The sequence below is a fragment of the Eleutherodactylus coqui genome, chromosome 1 (genome assembly GCF_035609145.1).
Source record: "Eleutherodactylus coqui strain aEleCoq1 chromosome 1, aEleCoq1.hap1, whole genome shotgun sequence".
Classification (NCBI taxonomy): Eukaryota; Metazoa; Chordata; class Amphibia; order Anura; family Eleutherodactylidae; genus Eleutherodactylus; species Eleutherodactylus coqui.
In genome coordinates, this window is record NC_089837.1 from 456,429,613 (window position 1) to 456,449,651 (window position 20,039).

Consider the following 20,039-nt stretch of genomic DNA (forward strand, 5'->3'; position numbering starts at 1 on the left):
CTGTACTATATGGATAAGGCTACACGACGTGAAGATCGCGATGTCACATTGTGACAACACAGTCATGAAAGTCATGAAAAATTTACACCTGCTGAATGTTTGGTTGTAGGTGGCAAGTCATCATTTGTACAAGGAAAGACTAGAAGCAATGGGATGAAACTGAAAGGGAGGAGACACAGATTAGATATTAGAAAAAAACTTTCTGACAGTGAGGGTGATCAGTGAGTGGAACAGGTTACCACGGGCGGTGGTGAGTTCTCCTTCAATGGAAGTGTTCAAACAAAGGCTGGACAAATATCTGTCTGTGATGATTTAAACATATAAATGACTCCATTCAATGGGGTTCATATTTGTGCAAGATTTGTGTGTTGTGAAATGTGTAAAAGCAGCCTAACATGTCTTCTGAGGTATTCTGAAAGTAGTTTGTATCAAGGCATGGTTTGCACTAGCCAATCTTAGGCATTCTATGCCTTTATTTAATAAGCAAAGTACCTGTGAAACCCACACATACAATCCCATCTCCTTAACTGAAATAATTTAACTCCATAAGGACCCAGTGCGGTAAATATACCGTGCTTAGTCCTTCACTTTAATCACAACCGATAGCAGAAGTACGATGTGAGATTAAAGCTTCTGCCCCGGTACCCTCTGTCACAGCAGAGCTGCAGGTTCCTTGCAAACCCTGATCAGCTTTACCAGTGACTATTTTCACTACAGGGAGTTGTCTTCCCCTGTACAATGGGAATTCTACGGATGCCCCATCTACAGTGGAAAAGTATGAAATTATTTTTAAAAAGGGCAATGTGAATGACCCCCAGAAGTTTTATATGACATCATGGGGGGCATAGATGGCAAACAAAAATTTTACAAAAAAATTACAGAATAAAATAAAATTCTAAAAATAAAAAAGAAAATGACCGACCGCCGACACCAACCAAAACTGTTGCCATATGAGTCTTGTAATACGAAATTATACAAATTATATATCAAAACATCCGGAAAAAAAATGAGGAACCCATTCTTATACTTTATTTTAGCATAAATATACTAATTTTAAAAATAAACAACCATTAATTTAAAAAAAATCTTTTTTTAATTTTTTTTTACCTCTAATAAAACTAAAAAACGGGAAAAAAGTCAATGAAAAAATAGCCCTGTATGTCATGTTGAGTTTAAATGCTGCCAGTGATGAACAATAATTTATTCACTTTTTGCTTGTCGTTTAGTTTAGGTTGGCATAAAAACTGAACAATGATCGGCTCATGTAAACAGGCAGTCATCCATCTATGAGCAACTGCCTGTTTACTGTGAATGGAGATGGCCAGAGAGATCTCTGGCCATTCCTCCTCCATTCACTAAGCGATTATTGCTCCTGTGTGAAAGCACAGCAATTATTACTTGGGTGGCATTTGGGCGCTTCTGTGCCCAACAATCATCCCGTGTAAAAAGAACCTTTTTCTTTCTCCCTGTACTGTGTATGTTTATTCAATGTCCTCAATAAAAGACATAAACTCTACGAGTATTCGTGCTATTAGAAAACAAAAATCTCCGGCACTTCCGTGGATACCAGGATAAAAGTAGTATTTTTATTTTGACATCATGGATAAAAACATCTTCCAAAAATAGTCTTTTTTGCGCTTACATGTTTCAAACAGAGTTCTTATTCATACCTAGGCGAGGGCAACAGTCTGTTTTCTAGCAGCAGTCTCCCCTATTGGGCAGATCCTTGCAGTATAGGCTCTGTCTGCATTCCCAGGAAGAAGAAAGGCGCTTTTCACGCACTCTCCTATGTCCGCGTGAGCTACTTTATTGCTGAAGGTAAGGCTTACTGGTGGAATCAACCGGAGCTATAATAGAGACTGCACATTTGTTCAAGTTAAAGCTTAAAGGGGTTGTCCCGAGGCAGCAAGTGGGTCTATACACTTCTGTATGGCCATAATAATGCACTTTGTAATGTACATTGTGCATTAATTATGAGCCATACAGAAGTTATAAAAAGTTTTATACTTACCTGCTCCGTTGCTGGCGTCCTCGTCTCCATGGTGCCGACTAATTTTCGCCCTCCGATGGCCAAATTAGCCGCGCTTGCGCAGTCCGGGTCTTCTCCTCTTCTCTATGGGGCTCCGTGTAGCTCCGTGTAGCTCCGCCCCGTCACGTGCCGATTCCAGCCAATCAGGAGGCTGGAATCGGCAATGGACCGCACAGAAGCCCTGCGGTCCATGAAGACAGAGGATCCCGGCGGCCATCTTCAGCAGGTGAGTATGAAGACGCCGGACCGCCGGGATTCAGGTAAGCGCTGTGCGGGTGGTTTTTTTAACCCCTGCATCGGGGTTGTCTCGCGCCGAACGGGGGGGGGGGTTTAAAAAAAAAAAAACCCGTTTCGGCGCGGGACATCTCCTTTAAGGCCTCATGTCCACGGGGAAAATAAGATCCGCTGCAGATTCTCCATGTAGAATCTGCAGCGGGTCCCTCCTGCCCCACGGACATGAGCGCTGAAAATAAGAATCTAAAAGCATTTACCTATCCGTAGCGGGCGGGGAAAGCCTTCTCTTCCTCACGGCCGGATCTTCTTTTCCGGCCGGCGGATGAATTCGTCACGCCGGCGGCACGTCGCCGGCACGTCGTCGACGTGCCGCGCGCATGCGCCGGGCACATCCGCCGAGCCGAAGCAAGAAAGATCCGGCCGTGAGGAAGAGAAGGCTTTCCCCACCCCCGCGCCGGATGAGTAATTCTTTTAAATTCCTATTTTAGGTCTCCCGCGGATCCAGACGGCTTCCATAGGCTTCAATAGAAGCCCGCGGGAGCCGTCCCCGCGGGAGACCCGCACGAAAATGGAGCATGTCCAGATTTTTCATGCTCCATTTTTTTTAAAATCCCTTTTATTGACCATCCGCGGGTATTTATCTACCCACGGGTGGTCAATGCATCCCTATGGGATGCGGATCCGCGTGCGGGAGATCCGCTGCGGATCTTAAATCATATTTTGCCCGTGGACATGAGGCCTAAATCTTCTCAGAAGAACTTTATACCTGTGCTACATTACAAAAGAGATGGTAATTGCTCCCATTAAAGTGTATTTTGCCCTAGTGACTACAACCACAGAATTGTTGAATAAAACCTTGTTTTGCAGTTACTCTATGTCGAAGACTTTTGAGGGAGAGACTTACGAAGGACTGGTCATGTAGACCAGAGGAGTCCCACAGAGAGCTACAACCTTGGGTCTCTAACCACCGAGGCTCCTCGCTCGTCACTATTACCCCCTACAAGAAGGCCCACAACCAGATGTCCTGTTGGAGCCTTGTACCCATTTTTACCACCTGCCCATCCCTCCAACAAGCCCATCCTCGTGGGCTGTACAGGGTACAGATATATGTACTTTTTGTATACCACTACTACATTAATGGCCTCTGTAGTAGAACAACAATTAATCCTCACTCCCATTTCTTGTTACTAGATTGACGCAATGTTTGCTACTCGAACACAAAATGGGTTCATTCATATTTGTGATGTTTCCTGCATGGCTCCACGTTTCCTGCATACTATGCAGGAAAAAAAGCCGTAGCATGTCCTTTCTATTTGCAATATTGCTCATTGTCTTGAAAACAATGGGAGAACATTGTAATTCCCTGCTGCGGCTGTTACAGCCACATCGGGGGATTCCTTCAGCCCCTGAGGGATGCAAGGCTGTTTCCATGTGATATCTCCCTCACCAGTGCAAAGGAGCCCTGACTCTCCCTAGTGGTGCTGCTGGCTGAAGCACAACAGCGTCGCTAGACTTAACATAGGAACTTCGACCTTTACTGACCGGTCACTCAATGTATCCAACTCAAATGTTATGATTGTACGGCTGTGGTGAGGATGTACCAAATCTAGTGACACCAAAATCATCCACCAAAGGTCATGCAAAGGGGTCAAAGTGTGGTGCAAGAAAAAGCTTTTTAATATTAGATTGGTATCACTGCTTGATAAAGGACCCTTGAGGCCTAAACATTGCTTATTACTGTATATCTGACTGAAGCTACAATGAAACCCCACTCTGACTTGGCATTTATCTATTTGTGTACTTGCCTACTTCCCAATTATTTGTTTTTTTACGTTCTACAATCATTCAGTTATATTCATGTTAACAACCGGTCATTTTGTAGGCTTTATACCTATTTATCTTCTTTTATATACCCATGAGCTTCGTTCTTGTGTGCATATTTAATCATGGTTTGTGTATATGGGAATTTATCTGTGTTATGGTTCACTGGAATTGTAAAAGGTTTTCCATTTACATATAATGACACATTTGTAGAGGTATTACAGATAATAAATAGTGCTGCCTTGTTTGTTTGTAAGCTGTCCGTGAGCTGTCGGCAAAGTGCACCTTCCACAGAGGTCAGTCATCTATTCTTGTTCTCTTGCAGTACGCAGATCAACTAATACAGCAGCAGAAAACAATCTGAGGTCAAGTCATAGAGGGTGCAGAGGTAGCAGTCATACCTGGGTCAGGGTTTTTGGGAGAGTCCAAGTTACTCTTTGCCACATATAAAGACACCACTATTATAAATGGTAAATGGTACATGGAGGCCCCCTACAGACATTGCATTGGGACCCAGGAGCTTTTATACCGGAAGACAGTCAACATAAAAGATGAAGTGTCCAGTACTTCACTTTGAATATAACAATATGCTTAAAGCAACTGTCCAATCCTGGACAAGCAAAGATGGCCACACCACTTTTCTGACTCCATGATGCACACTGTGCATTAGTATGCATCATTAGTCTAAAGGCCTATTTACATGCAACAATCATCGTTCAAAATTCTTTCAATTGATGGCATATGAGCAATAATCGTTACTTGTAAACGTGACCATTGTTCACTTTTTGTCTGAATGATGATTTTACGGTGAGCTTAAAGTCCCTGCTTCAGCCAGAGAGAAATAACACAGACCGCACACTGTGTTCTCAGTGGGTGTCGAAGATTACATTGTAGTCTGTCGACAGCCCCAACGAGCGCAATGCAGCTGTGTGCAGAGCCCAGCACACGCGCTGGGCTTTTTCAAACAGCTCTTGGAGGCCCTTTTACATGCAAATGAAGGTGATAAAGTGTTAACAGACTTTAACACTTTATGAGAAATGATTGCTAAAACTGTCAATCTTTCAATCGTTTGAAAGATTGTTTGTGCATGTAAACGGGCTTAAGACGCTACATGCTGCTTTGTTTGCCCAGTGCTAGTCATGTAAGCAACATATAGTGTCTTAGGAAAACTGCACATGAATGGATATTTGCTGCATAAATCGCGGTCGGCATCCACACGGAGGATCCGCAGCAAATACTGTTCAAAACATGCCATGGAAAATTGCTTTTTCTTTCACACTCGCAGAAACGAATTGTGATTCCCGTGAGCGGAGGAAAAATTGCAGTATGTTCTATTTTGCTGCGGGCTCTGCACGAATAGCTTCTATTAAAGTCAATGGAAGTCGTCCGACCCTCAGTCAATCCACGATTGACATTGCGGATAAGGCATGGGTACCCACATCATCGCCTAGCGTCGGCATGGGAAAAACAGATATTTAAAAAAAAATCTGTACTGCGCATGTCCGTCAGCGAATGCCCACAGTCATCCGCATTACAACCCAGCCCTGCCGCCCCCCTGCCATGTGCAGTCTCATTGCCGTGGCCTGTAGGTGGCAGTGAAGGAGGGGAGGGCCTTTACCAGTGAGCTGGCAGCTAATTACAGGCTGCAAACTCTTCAGGCGTGAACGCCTCCCTTCCACTGAGAGATTGAAGTTGTGATTGGTCACAACTGCAGTCTGTCAGTGCACTGCTGACCGCATGATTGGTCCCACCAGTGGTGCACTGACAGCGTCAGGAAGCGGAGCAGAGGAGCACAGGAGGAGTACATACAGTGGTAATTACTGTATGTACCCAACTATGTATAGCTGGTATAACTTATACCAGCTGTACATACATTATTATATACAGGAGATATCCAGGTAAACCATTGCACCTGGGCCTCTGAGCCTTTAGTTACGCCCCCACCGATGCATAATACACAGAGTGCATCACATAGTCAAAGAAGTAGAGATAGACTTTATGTTGTGGTTAGCTGAATGTCTATTTGGACAAAAGCTACTATTACTGACACCATAACTATGAATGTTAACCTCAACCAAAAGTGACTTCCAAGCAATTATGGTACCACTTATTAAATGGGGCACCCAATAGAGCTGCAGAGGAAGTAATCCAACCCACAGTATTTGATTCTTGTTTCTTTCCATAGATTGATGCCAGATACGGTTAAAATTAAGTAGATGCATTGACAGTAGACTGATGTCTGTAGTCAGTCCTTCAGAGCTGTGAACAATTGATTTTTGCTATCCGGCAGCGGTAGCCAGCTGTCATTGATAGCCGGCCTCCCACCCCGCGCTGTTAACCCCTTCCCTGCCACGATCAAAGTAGATAGCGGCAAGGAAAGGGTTCACCACCGTGACTTCAGCCGGCTCTCGTGATGTTATCGCAGAGAGCCAGGCTGGTTGCTATGGCAACAGGACGACAGATACCGGCGTCCTGTATTGCCATTGCCTATGATCGCTGTATTAAGCGATAAGGCATTGCAGGAGAGAAGTCCTGCAATGCCTTATCGTAGCGATCATTGATGGCATGGTGTAAGACCCTCAGAGGGACACAGATGGTGTAAAAAAAAATAATGTACAAAAATTAAAAATGTAAAAAAAAAAGTAAAAATTTCTATTTTGAATGAAGGCAAAACACCTTAAAATATATGTTTGCTTCTTACAGCCTTGTGCCTTGTTTTGTACAGGCATTACAGAATATAACATCTGTAGACCTCTACTACGGCTTAAAGGGGTTGTCTCACGCCGAAACGTTTTTTTGTTTTTTTTCAATAGGCCCCCCGGTCGGCGCGAGACAAACACAAGGGATGGGTTAAAAAAAAAAAAACGTTTAGTACTTACCCGAATCCCCGCTCTGCGGCGACTTCTTACTTACCTTACCAAGATGGCCGCCGGGATCTTCACCCACGATGCACCGTGGGTCTTCTCCCATGGTGCACCGTTGGCTCTGTGCGGTCCATTGCCGATTCCAGCCTCCTGATTGGCTGGAATCGGCACACGTGACGGGGCGGAGCTACGAGGAGCCGCTCTCCGGCACGAGCGGCCCCATTCAGCAAAGGAGAAGACCGGACTGCGCAAGCGCGTCTAAACGGGCGATTAGACGCTGAAGATTAGACGGCACCATGGAGACGGGGACGCTAGCAACGGAACAGGTAAGTGAATAACTTCTGTATGGCTCATATTTAATGCACGATGTATATTACAAAGTGCATTAATATGGCCATACAGAAGTGCTTACCCCCACTTTGTTTCGCGGGACAACCCCTTTAAAGTCTTGAACAGTATTTACATTGCTTTGTCTCTGAGAATCAAGAGGACTGGGCTATGTTTTTGGCTTTGACAGAATTAGCTTTGAACAATAGATCTTTAGAATCCACAGGTACATCTCCTTTCTTCTAAGCTGGCTCCTGTGGGTTCTGAGGCCTCTCCTTAGAGGGGAGGTGCCGTGGCAGGAGATTGGGATCGGGGTGATGTTGTGGCATCATTCCTGATCCACATGATCCTAAAGCTGGGGTATGCTTACTGTCATTTCGGCGGTAGACACCAACAAGATCAATTCTCTGTTGGTATGTAGACTAATTGCTGGCTATCTCAGCCAACCAATCAGTGCCAGAGGATGCCAGTTATGAAGGTGTTTTGGTCCAGTCGACGGTTCCTTGATCTGACCTGCAGATTTTTTTAGATAAGTCGGCTAGTTTACTACTTAATCATCTGAGATGTTTGCTCATCTTGTCCCTGGTGGTATTGCATTTTGTCATCTATCCTTTGTCACTATTCCCTTCCACCATCTAGGAAATTCAGGATCACCTCAGGTTCCTGATGTGGGGTCACATTCATCAGGGTGAGTATTCAGCTGGTAAGGAGGGTCTTCTCATATTTGAGGATTTAGGGTCAGATCCCCTGCCTCACTTCCTTCTTACATTTTTTGTTATCTGCATTTATACTAGAGTGTATATTTATTCGTCCTTTTAAGATGCAACCTATACATCCAGGTCGGGCATAACATTATATTTATATACCATGCAAATGACACTATTTTGATCATTTTTTTTCTGTTATGATCCCAATGAAGTAATATACATACATTACAATTTATAAAATCCTTTCAGAATAACCCAGCTTCACATGGGTTGAATTCGTGTAACTGTTTGTTGTTTGTGTGTGTGGTTAAAAACTTTGTTTGCCAATGATACAAAGCCAACATAATAAACATAATACAGTACAGTCCATTCATGGCGAGTAAAGAAAAATGGCTGGGTTGTTGTAAGAAAAAAATTGACATCTTGCCAGTGGCATTCCGAAGAGGTTTTAATTAAAAGTGTTGTCTGATTACTGGACAACCTGGCTTCAATGGGACTCCTTGTATTAAAATAATAAAGTGAACTACACTTACCCCTCCGCGGCCACCGGGGTCCAACATTGCAGCCCTTCTGTGGTCCTGGTGATTGCCTCTCATTGGCACTGCTTTTTCTCCTTCATTGGCACTCACATCCTGAGTTCTATAATGCCAGGAGTTTAGGAATGCGATTGGCTGCAGTGGTCTCCTCATTTCCTGTGATATCATCTGTCACAACAATCACTGGCCACAGAAGGGTAAGTATAGTTCACTTTATTATTTTAATACAGGGGGTCCCGTTGAAGCAGGATTCTCCAGTAACCAAAAAAACCCTTTAATATTGCATTTGTATTCCGATTTCTTTGTGAATACGTTGAGAAGCGTAGGTCCTACACAGCTGAAACCTGGTCTAAAATCTTCCGAAGTGCCTTATTTAGTTATGTGGCAAATGTGGTACCGTTGTTTGGCCGTTGCGAATATGTTGAGAACGGAAAGTCTTAGAGTGCTGAAGCATGATCTAAAACCTTCCCAAGCATTCCGAAGCAAAGCGTTTGCTAGCATGGGCAGATTATCTGCCATGTAAAAGGAATATAAGACTCAAATTATTAGGGATTTATTGTGGATGAAATAAGTGAATAAATAATCTCACTTTTTTAGTTTACAAGTTCTCTGGTCAGGAGTATTAACCCTTTGCAATCCAATTTTGGATTCAGGGTTTCCTAGGGGGCTTTCTCTTTCTGCCATTATACAATGGCACCATCTGCTGGCTATAGCCAGTACTGCGGTATGTGACATGCTGGAGAGGCCCCTGACAACAGAGCGGCCAGTAATATACAGTAAGAATACCCTGCTGGACTTCTTCCAACATCGGAGCTGTACAGCCTTCAATCAGAATGTCTTTAGACGTCAGACAGCGGATTGGAAAGGGTTACCACTGGAACCTTAAGGGTGTGTTCACACAAAGTGGATTTACTGTATAAAACCTGTAGGGAATTCTACAGCTGCAAATCCGCCCGATTTTGGTTGTGAACTTGCCATTGTGGAACCGTTAAAAAAATATTAAAAATAAAAAAGTATTCTCACCTTCTTGTACTCTACCTGCCCCATACAAAAAATTTCTGTCTCTCTCGCCCATTCTCGTTTGACCTCCATTTTTGGGATTTGTTACAGATTTTTACAAGCCCATTGAACTCAGTGGGTAAAATCCGAAACAAATCTGTGACCAGTCGGTAGTATAAATTGTCATGTTGCATTCAATTCTATGAAGCATGTGGATGAGATTTCTATAGATTCCATCCACTTTGCTGCTACTCCAATACACTTTATATTTATTTCACACAAATCCCTGGTCGAAAATATGTAGCACATCCACCCTGTGTGAAGATACTCTATTGTGTCTAATGGAAGTCAAAACGAAACTCCAGCATGCCTAGAAATACAACAAGGGAGTTTATTCTAGGTCTCATTAAAATCGAAATGGGACTTACAAGAAATGACGAGACTAATGTCCGGAGGTTTTTACTTTAAGGTCACTTAAAGAAACAGAATTCTTCAGCTCCCTATAATCTGTTTGAACTTTGCAACTTCCAGATTTTTTATTCTAAGGACTTACTAACACGGACCTAATGTTTCTAAGTAGTTTACATTCCGAAAAACCAACTCATAAGGGTGAAGAGAAATTGTACGCTTGAGAAGAATTTTTGTGAACGGGGTGAAGTCTCGAGTTATAAATTGAAGGGTAGGAATTATCCAGTAGAGAGTTTAGAAGCCTAGAAAGGAAATCATGCGGACAGATAGAAAATTGTTGTTGGCTGTGAAGAATAGAAGGCGAGGGGATACATGAGAGGAATTATACTTTATCACAGGAAATAGTCAAAACTCTATGAATATTTTAAAAAATTCTGGATAGACATTGGCATGAATTAACTCTTTAAAGACCCGATCTAGTTTGGTACTTCAGGACGCGGTGATATATTTGGGCTTTTCATCTCCACTTTTCAAAACCAGAACTTTTATATTTTTCTATCTACATAGCCATATGAGAACTTTTTTATTTCATACTATGCTATAGTTTTTATTGCTACTATTTTGGGGTACATAAGACAGCAGTTTGGTTTAGTGTTTTGTTTTCATTTTTACAGCTGTCACCTTTCAGCATGAAAACGTGTGGTCAGTTTATTGCATGGGTCATCATTACGGATGAGGCAATACCAAATATGTATTTTTTACCTTTTTTTCCCTCTGTTTCTGTAGGGGTCTTGAATGGAGATGAGCGAGCATACTCGTTAAGGGGATTTACTCGAGAGAGCATTGCCTTTTTTGAGTACCTGCTGGCTCGTCTCTGAAGATTCAGGGAGGGCCACGGGGGTAAGCGGGGGTTTGCGGGGGGGATCGGGAGGGAGAGAGAGATCTCTCCCACTCTCCACCCCGCTCCCCTCCGCCACCCCGCGCCGCCCCCTGCAGCCCCCACCGAATCTTCAGGGACAAGCCAGCAGGTACTCGAAAAAGGCAATGCTCTCTCGAGTAAATCGCCTTAACGAGTATGCTCGCTCATCTCTACTCTTGAACATTGAATCCTATGATCGCTCCAACTTTCTCTTTCTCAAAATTAATTTATCTTCTAAACTACTCTTAAGCCTCTGCTTACTGTGGAATCCTTTCAGCCCTCTGTGATTGCATTGCCAAGGGCTGAAGACATAACACAGGGAGCTTCCTCATGTTAATCGTATATATGCTGCAGTCAGCATTAACCATAGGATCAAAGGGGTTAAAGGCCCAGATGGAAATTATCTCTGATCCCTGCTGTTGCAGTGGGGCCACAGCTGTCAGTTACAGCCATGTCCTGTGCTGATCTATGCCAATCACCATGGCATATTAATACATCAAATCTGGAGAACTGCATCATTCCCATAATGCAACAGTATGTCATGGGGCGGGAAGAGGTAAAATTATTATAATCTATTAGGTCCTGTAGATAGCATATAAAAATGCACTAACAATAAAATATAGTTTGGTTAAAAGTAGTGCAAAGGTTGAGGAGACATCTATGGGAATCAGTTAAAAAAACTAGCAGAGTACAAAAATAATCAGACGGCAAATATTGAAAGCATTAGTAATTTTATATTGATTGGTTTCTCCCTGTGGAAATGAATATAATGGATGGACAGGAAGAAAATCAAAGGTCTGTGTGAATGAGCATATGGGAAATATAAGCAAGACCCAATGTCCACGGGCAGATTGGATTTGCGGAATCCGCGTAGGTCACCTGCATGAAAGATCTGCTAATAAACCACCCATAGGGAAGCATGAGCATTCACACATGAATTAAAGCATGCAGATTTGTTTTGCGGACCTTTTGGTCCAAAAAACAAATCACAGCATGCTCCATTTCAGTGCGGTTCCCGCACAGACGGCTTCCATTAAAGTCAATGGAAGCTGTCCGATCCGTGGTCTGTCTGTAATTGAATTGCGGATGGGCAGCGGATTCCATGGGAAAGCATGAGTTTAAAAAAAACAAAACCTCCACTACGCATGTGCGGAGGCGTAACGGTTGAATAGAAGACCCGGACAGGCACGCAGAAGAGCCGGATGGGTAAGCTGTGTCCTTGGCTGCGGGCAGGGTCGAATTCTGCTGTGGGCTCCTGCATGGAGAATCTGATCCACTCGTGGACAAAAGGCCTTAGGCATCATGTCCACAGGCAAATTCTGATTTAATATCCTTGCCCCATAGGGATTCATTAAACACCCGCAGGTAGTTAAATACCTGCGGATGTCATTTTTCCCTGCAGGCGCTTGTCCCGCATGCAGGAAAAAATCTGGACATGCTCCATTTAGGTGCGGGTCTCCCGCGGGGACGGCTCCCGCAGGCTTCTATTGAAGCCTATGGAAGCTGTCCGGATCCGCAGGAGACCCGCGCCTGAATTAAACTCACCTGCTCCGGGCGATGCGTGTCTTCCTTCCTTCACGGCTGGAAACTTCTTTCTCCGGCCCGGCGGATGTGCCCGGCGCATGCGCGCGGCACACATCCGCCGGACCCAAGAAAGAAGATCCGGCCGCGAAGAAGAGAAGACACGTACGGCCTGCAGTAGGTGAGTTTATTCTTATTTTCAGCCCTCATGTCTGCAGGGCAGGAGGGACCCGCTGCGGATTCTCCATGGAGAACCCGTAGCAGGCCTGATTTTCCCCATGGACATGAGGCCTTAGGCTATGGCTACATGATGTGTCTTTCTTTCAAATAAATTCCATAGTAGTGACCCGAGATGGTTACTTTTTGGGGGCAATGCATTATTCTTGAATGGGGGGGGGGGGGGGGGAGGGGGTCTCATTATCCAGAAAGGATCATAGTTGAAAACTGAATTTATTTGTAAACTAGATACATTAACCCCCAGACAGTTAAATCTTGATGTTGCTTTGAACTGTTTGAGGGAGAAGAATATACTCAAAATTGTTGAAGATCAACAGTTGCACAGTTAGGAGAGCTCTAGCCTGAGATGCAACAGAAATTCGGATTCTTCTGATCAGGCAATATTTTTCCACTACTCAGTTCTACAATTTTTGCACTCTTTTGACCACTGGAGTCTCGCTTTTCTGTTTCTCTTAGACAGCAATGGCATTCAAAATGGTTGTCTAGTGTTATAGCCCATTTACACTAAGGAATGATGAGTTGCGCATTCAGACACATTAGGTGGAACAGGGGCCTTGTATTCGGCTGCAATTTGCTTGACTGTGCACCACCTCTTCACCAAAAGGATTCCTAACATCCTCCTCTGACCCCTTTCGTGGACAAGTTTTTTTTTTACCTCCACAGGATCCTCTTTTGTGATGTTTCCCTTCAAGCACACCATTTTCGGTATAGTTTTGACACAATGGCACAAGAAAACCCCCTAGAGTTGGCAGATTCTGTAATACTTGCCCGACTAGTCTAGCACTGATGACCATGCCTCATCGAAATATCTCAGAAAACTTGCTCATTTGATTTTAAGCTGCACTTGAAAGCAACACGTTTAATGTCTATGCAGCACAAATCCTGATAGGAGAAGTGTCTCTAATAGAGACGAGCGAGCATACTCAGCCACGCCCCTTTTTCGCCCGAGTGCCGCAATTTTCGAGTACTTCCGTGCTCGGGCGAAAAGATTTGGGGGATGCCGTGGGTGAGTGGGGGGTTGCAGCGGGGAGTGGGGGGGAGAGGGAGAGAGAGAGGGCTCCCCCCTGTTCCTCGCTGCTACCCCCCGCTCCGCCACGCCTCCCCCCGCCCCCCGGCGCTTCCCGAATCTTTTCACCCGAGTACGGAAGTACTCGAAAATCGCGGTGCTCGATCGAGTAATTACTCGAAACGAGTACGTTCGCTCATCTCCAGTCTCTAACAGTGTCCGTTCAGTGTATATATGTCCTTGGCTATCTTAATACAGTATTTGTAAGTAGGACCAATAAAAGCAAAATGAAATTTTGTCCTGAAGCTGCAGTGCAGTGTCCTGTCTCTATACAGACGAGGTGATATTCCCAGAGACGTGCAGCATCTTTACATAAAAACCACAAGAATGGTGGAATTAAGAATGTCTCAAAGAATTGTTGTTGCAGATTTCTAACATACAGAGGGCTCAGTCACATGGGCGCCGATCCTCTCGTGTTCCTGCATGATTAAGACCGCTGCATTGCAGGTGCGGACAACACATGGCCGGCAATGGAGCCGGTCATGCAGAGAGTTGCGGCTGTCTTATCGAGCAGGAACACGGGCGGATCGGCGCCCGTGTGACTGAGCCCAGAAGATGTAATTTCGAAATTAAGGTCTTCAGTTAAAAAATGCAAGAAATGCTGTCCAGAACTTGCACTCTTTCGGTTCTGAATCTCGTCCAAACATTCTGCAGTTAAGAAGACAACAAAATCCACATTATTTGACAATATCTTGCAACTAAATTGTGTGAAAGAATCTGAAGAAGCTTGACCACATACCCACCAGTTTCTATAGAGGTCTAAAAAACAATGCTACATGAAGAATAATCTTGTCCAGATTCGAAATACGTTGTTTCCTGTACTTTAATAAAACAAATATATGACTGCCAGGCCTGATTGATCCTGTCCAGACTTGCGCCATTCAGTGCTCTGTTCTTCTACAGCATCTATATGATCACCTTCTGCACAGCCTGTGCTGGGAATCCATGCACTTGATGGCACTTTAACAGTATTATGTGAGATACAGCTATATCAGATAACCAGTGATGAGCAAACTTTTGAAAAGTTCGGTTTGACTGGTTTGTTGTGCTTTTGCAAAAAGTTTGGTTCAGTCCAAATTAGTTCAAACCCAACTGGAAGTTCACCAGAAGCCCTAAAACGTTTAGGGTTTCTATGGCTCTTAAACAGTGTTATACACCAGTGTTCAGGACTAGTGTTGAGCAAATTGAACCAGTAGAACCCTGTTTTGGGTAGAACATTGCTAAAGCCTTGCTTCAGGTTTCTACCGAACCAAACTTTTAGCGAGGTTTTAACCAAAATAGGAACTGGTTCAGTTTGCTCAACATCACTCATAACATTTACCTTACTAGTGGTTCCTTGGGACTCTTTACATCATCTGCTTGTCTCTTTCTCTTATAGGAAAGCTTGTTATCGTTCATGGAGCTAAGAAACCTGTATTTTTCAAATTCTACAACTTTGGATTGAATTAGAATGTTGGGCAGATGTCCATCAACATAAGCTCGAAAGAAGTTGCGTCTTGCAGGAGAGCACACGCAAAAGAACAGAGAGAACTTCAAGCCAAAGAATCATTAGTATTATAAAATGTGGGACACTGTTCCAAATAAACATTGGTATAAAAATAGTTTAAAAAATGCATGCTTAAGAAAGGACATTAAGGAGTAGTGACCTTGAATTACAGTTTATCAAGTGTGTAATTTCACCAGTTTCATTCCAGACAATGTCAGACGATTAAGTTTCCAATGTTAATTAAGGAATTGCAGTTTTATTACAACACATCAAGCTCCCATTGTTCCTAGTGACAGAATTTTCTTGTGTTTTTAACTTTTTCTACCATTGTATATTGTTCTCCGTTTGAGAAAGTATGTAAAAAATCAGACATGGCATAAAATATGGCAAAAACGTAATTGTGTTAAGTAGATAGTCTACTTACATTCCTAATTGCCTAATACCTAAGGAGAGGGCCAGTGACCTGGGACATAAGTTAAAGGGCCCCTATTAAACATAGACAGAAATGGGAACCCCTTCTGACTGACAATAAATTGAACTAAAGTAATGCAAACATCAGCATAACTACCCTGTTTCCCTGAAAATAAGCCATACCCTGAAAATAAGACATAGCATGATTTTCCAGAATTTTTGAGGATGCTTGAAATATAAGCCCTACTCTAAAATTAAGCCTTGCTAACAGTTAATTAAAAAAGTCAATTTAAATAGTGTCCAGGCCGCTGTACATGTAAAAAAGTTAAACCTCTTTGAACAAAAATTAATATAAGACACTGTCTTATTTTCAGGGAAACATGGTATTTCAAGGGATGGATAGTAGTGTCATATAGCAGATCTTCTGCACCAAGAGAAACCATATAATAGAGCTGTATACCAGAAAACCCCCGGCTTGTATTTGTCCTCACAGATCTGTACAGTGTTCCTACACCTCAGTGGCCACAGTACAGTCATGGAAGATTAATAAAATGGCAATTTTAATGACACCATTTATATTAGAGACTGATTCACACTGATATACATTTTCACGATTATGTCTGTTCACCAGTTTAATCTAAAAATGAGGCAACTTTGCAATTTTTACTTCTTACTGTCAAACATTTGGAAGGTGAACAAGAAACGGAACAGATGGAAGTGAATGTAGCTGCAGGATCAGACAACACAAGGTTTGTTTGTAGTCTGTTGCCATGGACACACTTAGATTTGCATAACAGCTATAGACACAAACCAGGATTATTTGCAGAGTTGCTTTGTCATTTTAAAAGCCTTAGAGCAATACAAAAGGTTGGTTGTGAAGGCAGACATAGCCTGTTTCTCACCGTAGGCACTGCATCAATGGCGCCCACTGTTAACATACTACCTTCACTAACTTTATACAATGTGCAGTGATATGGTACAAGTCTGTATTTTATGTCCTTCATCTTTTAAGATTTTCTAACCTATCCCACATCTCACACATCGTTTTCTATATGATATGACAAGTTAGAGTGACATCACAGTTCTTTTTGCACAAATCAAATGCAGTAGATGTTACAATGTCTGAAGTTCCATTGATTTCCTTCTGGGCTGTTCCTGTCTTTCTTCCCAATCTTCTTCATCTTGCATAGCTGGCATTCTGCCTAGGAGCATAGACAACTTCTCAGAGAAGCTTTGCTCCTGGGGACATAGTATGTAATTATAGATCAAGGAAGCTAGGATAGCTCCTACCAATGGTCCAATCCAGAAGATCTGCAGAGATAAATAAGATGTTAAGGTGAGGCCATTAACATGTAAGAAAGATGAGCATAAATATGCTGATACGAATAAGGGACAATTTACAATGAACTGTAAGCCTGAATACACAGATTGTCAGGTACATGAGAGTACTTTTACATGGGTTGACTATCGGCCAAAAACCTGTTCAAACCAACGGTAGCGTAAAAGCCGAACCCAACAGGATTGTGAGTGAGAAATCGCTCATTAGTCGCTAGTCACTTCGTTTCATTAAGCTGCAAAGAAGAAACTAGTGAGAGACTTCTTGCTCAGTATTAACAAGCAGTTGTTTATCTATGAGTGGGCAGCTGGGAGAGATCTCTGGCACGCTGCACCTCCATTCACTGAATGATTGATAGTCATTGAGATGGCTGTTGGGCGCTTAAGAAACCAACCGTCATCCTGTTTAAGAATATGTTTTGGCTCCACTCATCAAGTTGCCACACCTAAATCCATGCATGACTTTAAACTATTTTCCGCTCTTACAATATAAAGCAGAATATTGGAGCACACTTCTTACAACACCTAGGATCTTCTGCCATCTTCTCCTCGTCTATCAATGCACTATAAATGCATAATTAAAGGGGTTCTATGAATGCCACAAAATGGCTGTCATCCATGCACCATGTGGCAACCTGTCCTAGGATTGGGGGAATACATATTAGACCAGATGGAAAAGGAGGCAGGGCTGAGGGTGGATTCAGAATAGTGTAGCATTAGGCTCCCCATCTTACTAGTGCCCCACTCTCAACCCCACTCTTTCCCTTTCCAGTTGGCATATGTGTTCTCCTGTTCTAGAACAGGTTTCTATAGGCTGCACAAATGACAGACATTTTGTGTAATTCTTAGACAATTCCTTTAACTTAAAAATAAACATACTAATAAACATAATAATATGAATACAGCCCTTTCCTAGGACTGACTGTAGGGCACAGGCGTTCTGTGCCTATTGGTAAATGTGGCTCTCATTAAAGATGCCAAATTTGCTTTCATGTTTTACTATTTACCATGAAATATCGGTAAAACGCAGTAGTTCTTTTTCTCAAGCTGAGACCAGCATGTGATGCCATGTTAATATGATGCTACACCAACTGATGATACAATGCCGATGTTTATGAGCTGGTACCTTTTATATTCATAAATTTCCAACCTATCCAGTGTCGAACGAGCCGAACCAGAAGAACCCTGTTTTGGGTCAAACTCTCCTTAAAGTACAAACCCGAATCAAACTTTTAGCAAAGTTCCACCTGACACAGGGTTCTACTAGTTCGATTTGTTCAACACTAGTTCTGAACACTGGTATATAACACTGTCTAAGCCATAAAAGCCCTGTATAACACTCTCAAGTGTTATACAGGGCTTTCATGGCTCTTATACATTAATTTTGGGGGTTGTGGTGAACTTTCCGTTTGTTTTGAACTAATTTGGACTGAACCGAACTGGCCGAACTGAGCTTTTCTAAAGTTTGCTCAATACTAAATCCATTATTACCATAGTTCAATGGCATACTTCTGTGCCGATACAGAGTTGAAACACGTGGTGCAAGGAATAAAAAGTTATGCCCTTTACTTGATCATCTCCATCCATTTAGTGGAAATATCCAGCAACTTTGAGCAGCACACAGTATACAGTAGTTGCCTTTTTGTAGATCCAGGATCATAAATGGTAAGATAGTAATTGTCACACATCATTATATTGTTAAGGTCATTATATTTCTTCATTTGTCTTACCCAGTGTGTGTTAAAATTTCCAACTACCAGAGCTGGTCCAAATGAGCGAGCGGGATTCATTGAACAGCCAGTGAAATAAATCTAAATCCAAGGACAAAAGAACAGGTTATTTTCGGGATATTACATCATGGATTGAGAATGATATTGATGTTATTGTCTGCAACAGTGTTGGTGGCGATACAATCAATCCACACATATTGTTCATTACCATTATTCACAGAGATAACCATGAAGAGCAGGGCGTGATAATGTCTTACATGTACTGCAGATGACAAATTCCATCAAAGCCTGAATACTATTGAGTCTAACAAAATGAATAAAGGTACCAAACGTAAGTGGACACCTGAGCAAGAATCAACAGATATTAATACTTAGTGAGGCCTCATTTGGTCCTAATGATATTAAATACTGTCTGTGGCATACTTTGTATAAATGACTGATATGCCTCAGCTGGTATTTCTCTGTATTTATCCTGCAGATGTCTGGTGAGTTCTCCCAATGAAGACGCATTGGCCCATCTACCGTGGTGTAAGGAGAGTCATCACTGGATGGTTGAGCAATGAATGAATGTGCTATGGAGTGATGAATCACGCTGCTCCATCTTCAAATCAGATGGACATACCTGGATGTGGAGGAGGCCTGGGGAACGCCATTTGCCTGAGTGTGTTGTGCCAACAGTTAGGTAGGGCACAGATTCCATTATGGTCCAGAGATATTTTAGGTAGCATGGTCTTAGTCCACTGGATGTAGTCATAAGAACCATGAACATGGAGGTGTACCTTGACATTCTAGACAATAATATGCTGACAACAATCTGGCAATACTATGGAAACGGTCAACAATATTTCTGACAAGACAAAGCGCCGTGTCCATAAACCCAATGCTGTTTTAAGTTGGTTTGAGGATATGGATGTTTCACGATTGGACTGGCCTGCATAGAGTCCCAACCTGAACCCTACTGAACATCTTTGGGATGAACTGGAATGTCAGGTCAGGAAATATGAACAGCGTCCATCTTCCTTAAGAGAACTCGTCAGACATTAGTAAGCTGAATGGTGGGAAATACCAGCTGAAGTGGATCAGACATTAATAGAATGTATGCCATGGAGATTTTCCGATGTCATTAAGGCCAAAGGAGCCCCACTAAGTATTAACATATGTAAAAAAAAATATACTACATTTGATTCTTGCTTAGGTGTTCAGTTACTTTTGGTAGGATAGTGTATGTGCGGAACTGACAGAAAGTGTTCAATTTTCCTACAACTGTGCCCTAGGTGAAAAGAACAATTTCTTAGTTTGCAAACAAATCAGTGAACTGTCTGTGTGAAACATGGATATGTCAATGTCTGTATGATGCAATGATATGCCAAGTCCTCCAGAAAGAAGCCAGTCTCTGTTGTGGCTAACAG

General features: G+C 42.7%; 1 protein-coding gene across 1 annotated transcript in view; it reads right to left on the minus strand.

The window, feature by feature from the left end:
- Window positions 1-15,394: 15,394 nt before the first annotated feature.
- The window catches only part of LOC136582846 (aquaporin-2-like), a 30,960-nt gene continuing 26,315 nt past the window's right edge, over window positions 15,395-20,039 (minus strand). Inside the window, exons 3-4 of the mRNA XM_066584114.1 lie at window positions 18,631-18,711; window positions 15,395-16,876 (exon numbers count right to left, since the gene is read on the minus strand). Coding sequence (XP_066440211.1) covers window positions 16,679-16,876; window positions 18,631-18,711 — 279 coding nt within the window. The 3' untranslated portion in view covers window positions 15,395-16,678. The remainder of the gene's footprint in view (window positions 16,877-18,630; window positions 18,712-20,039) is intronic.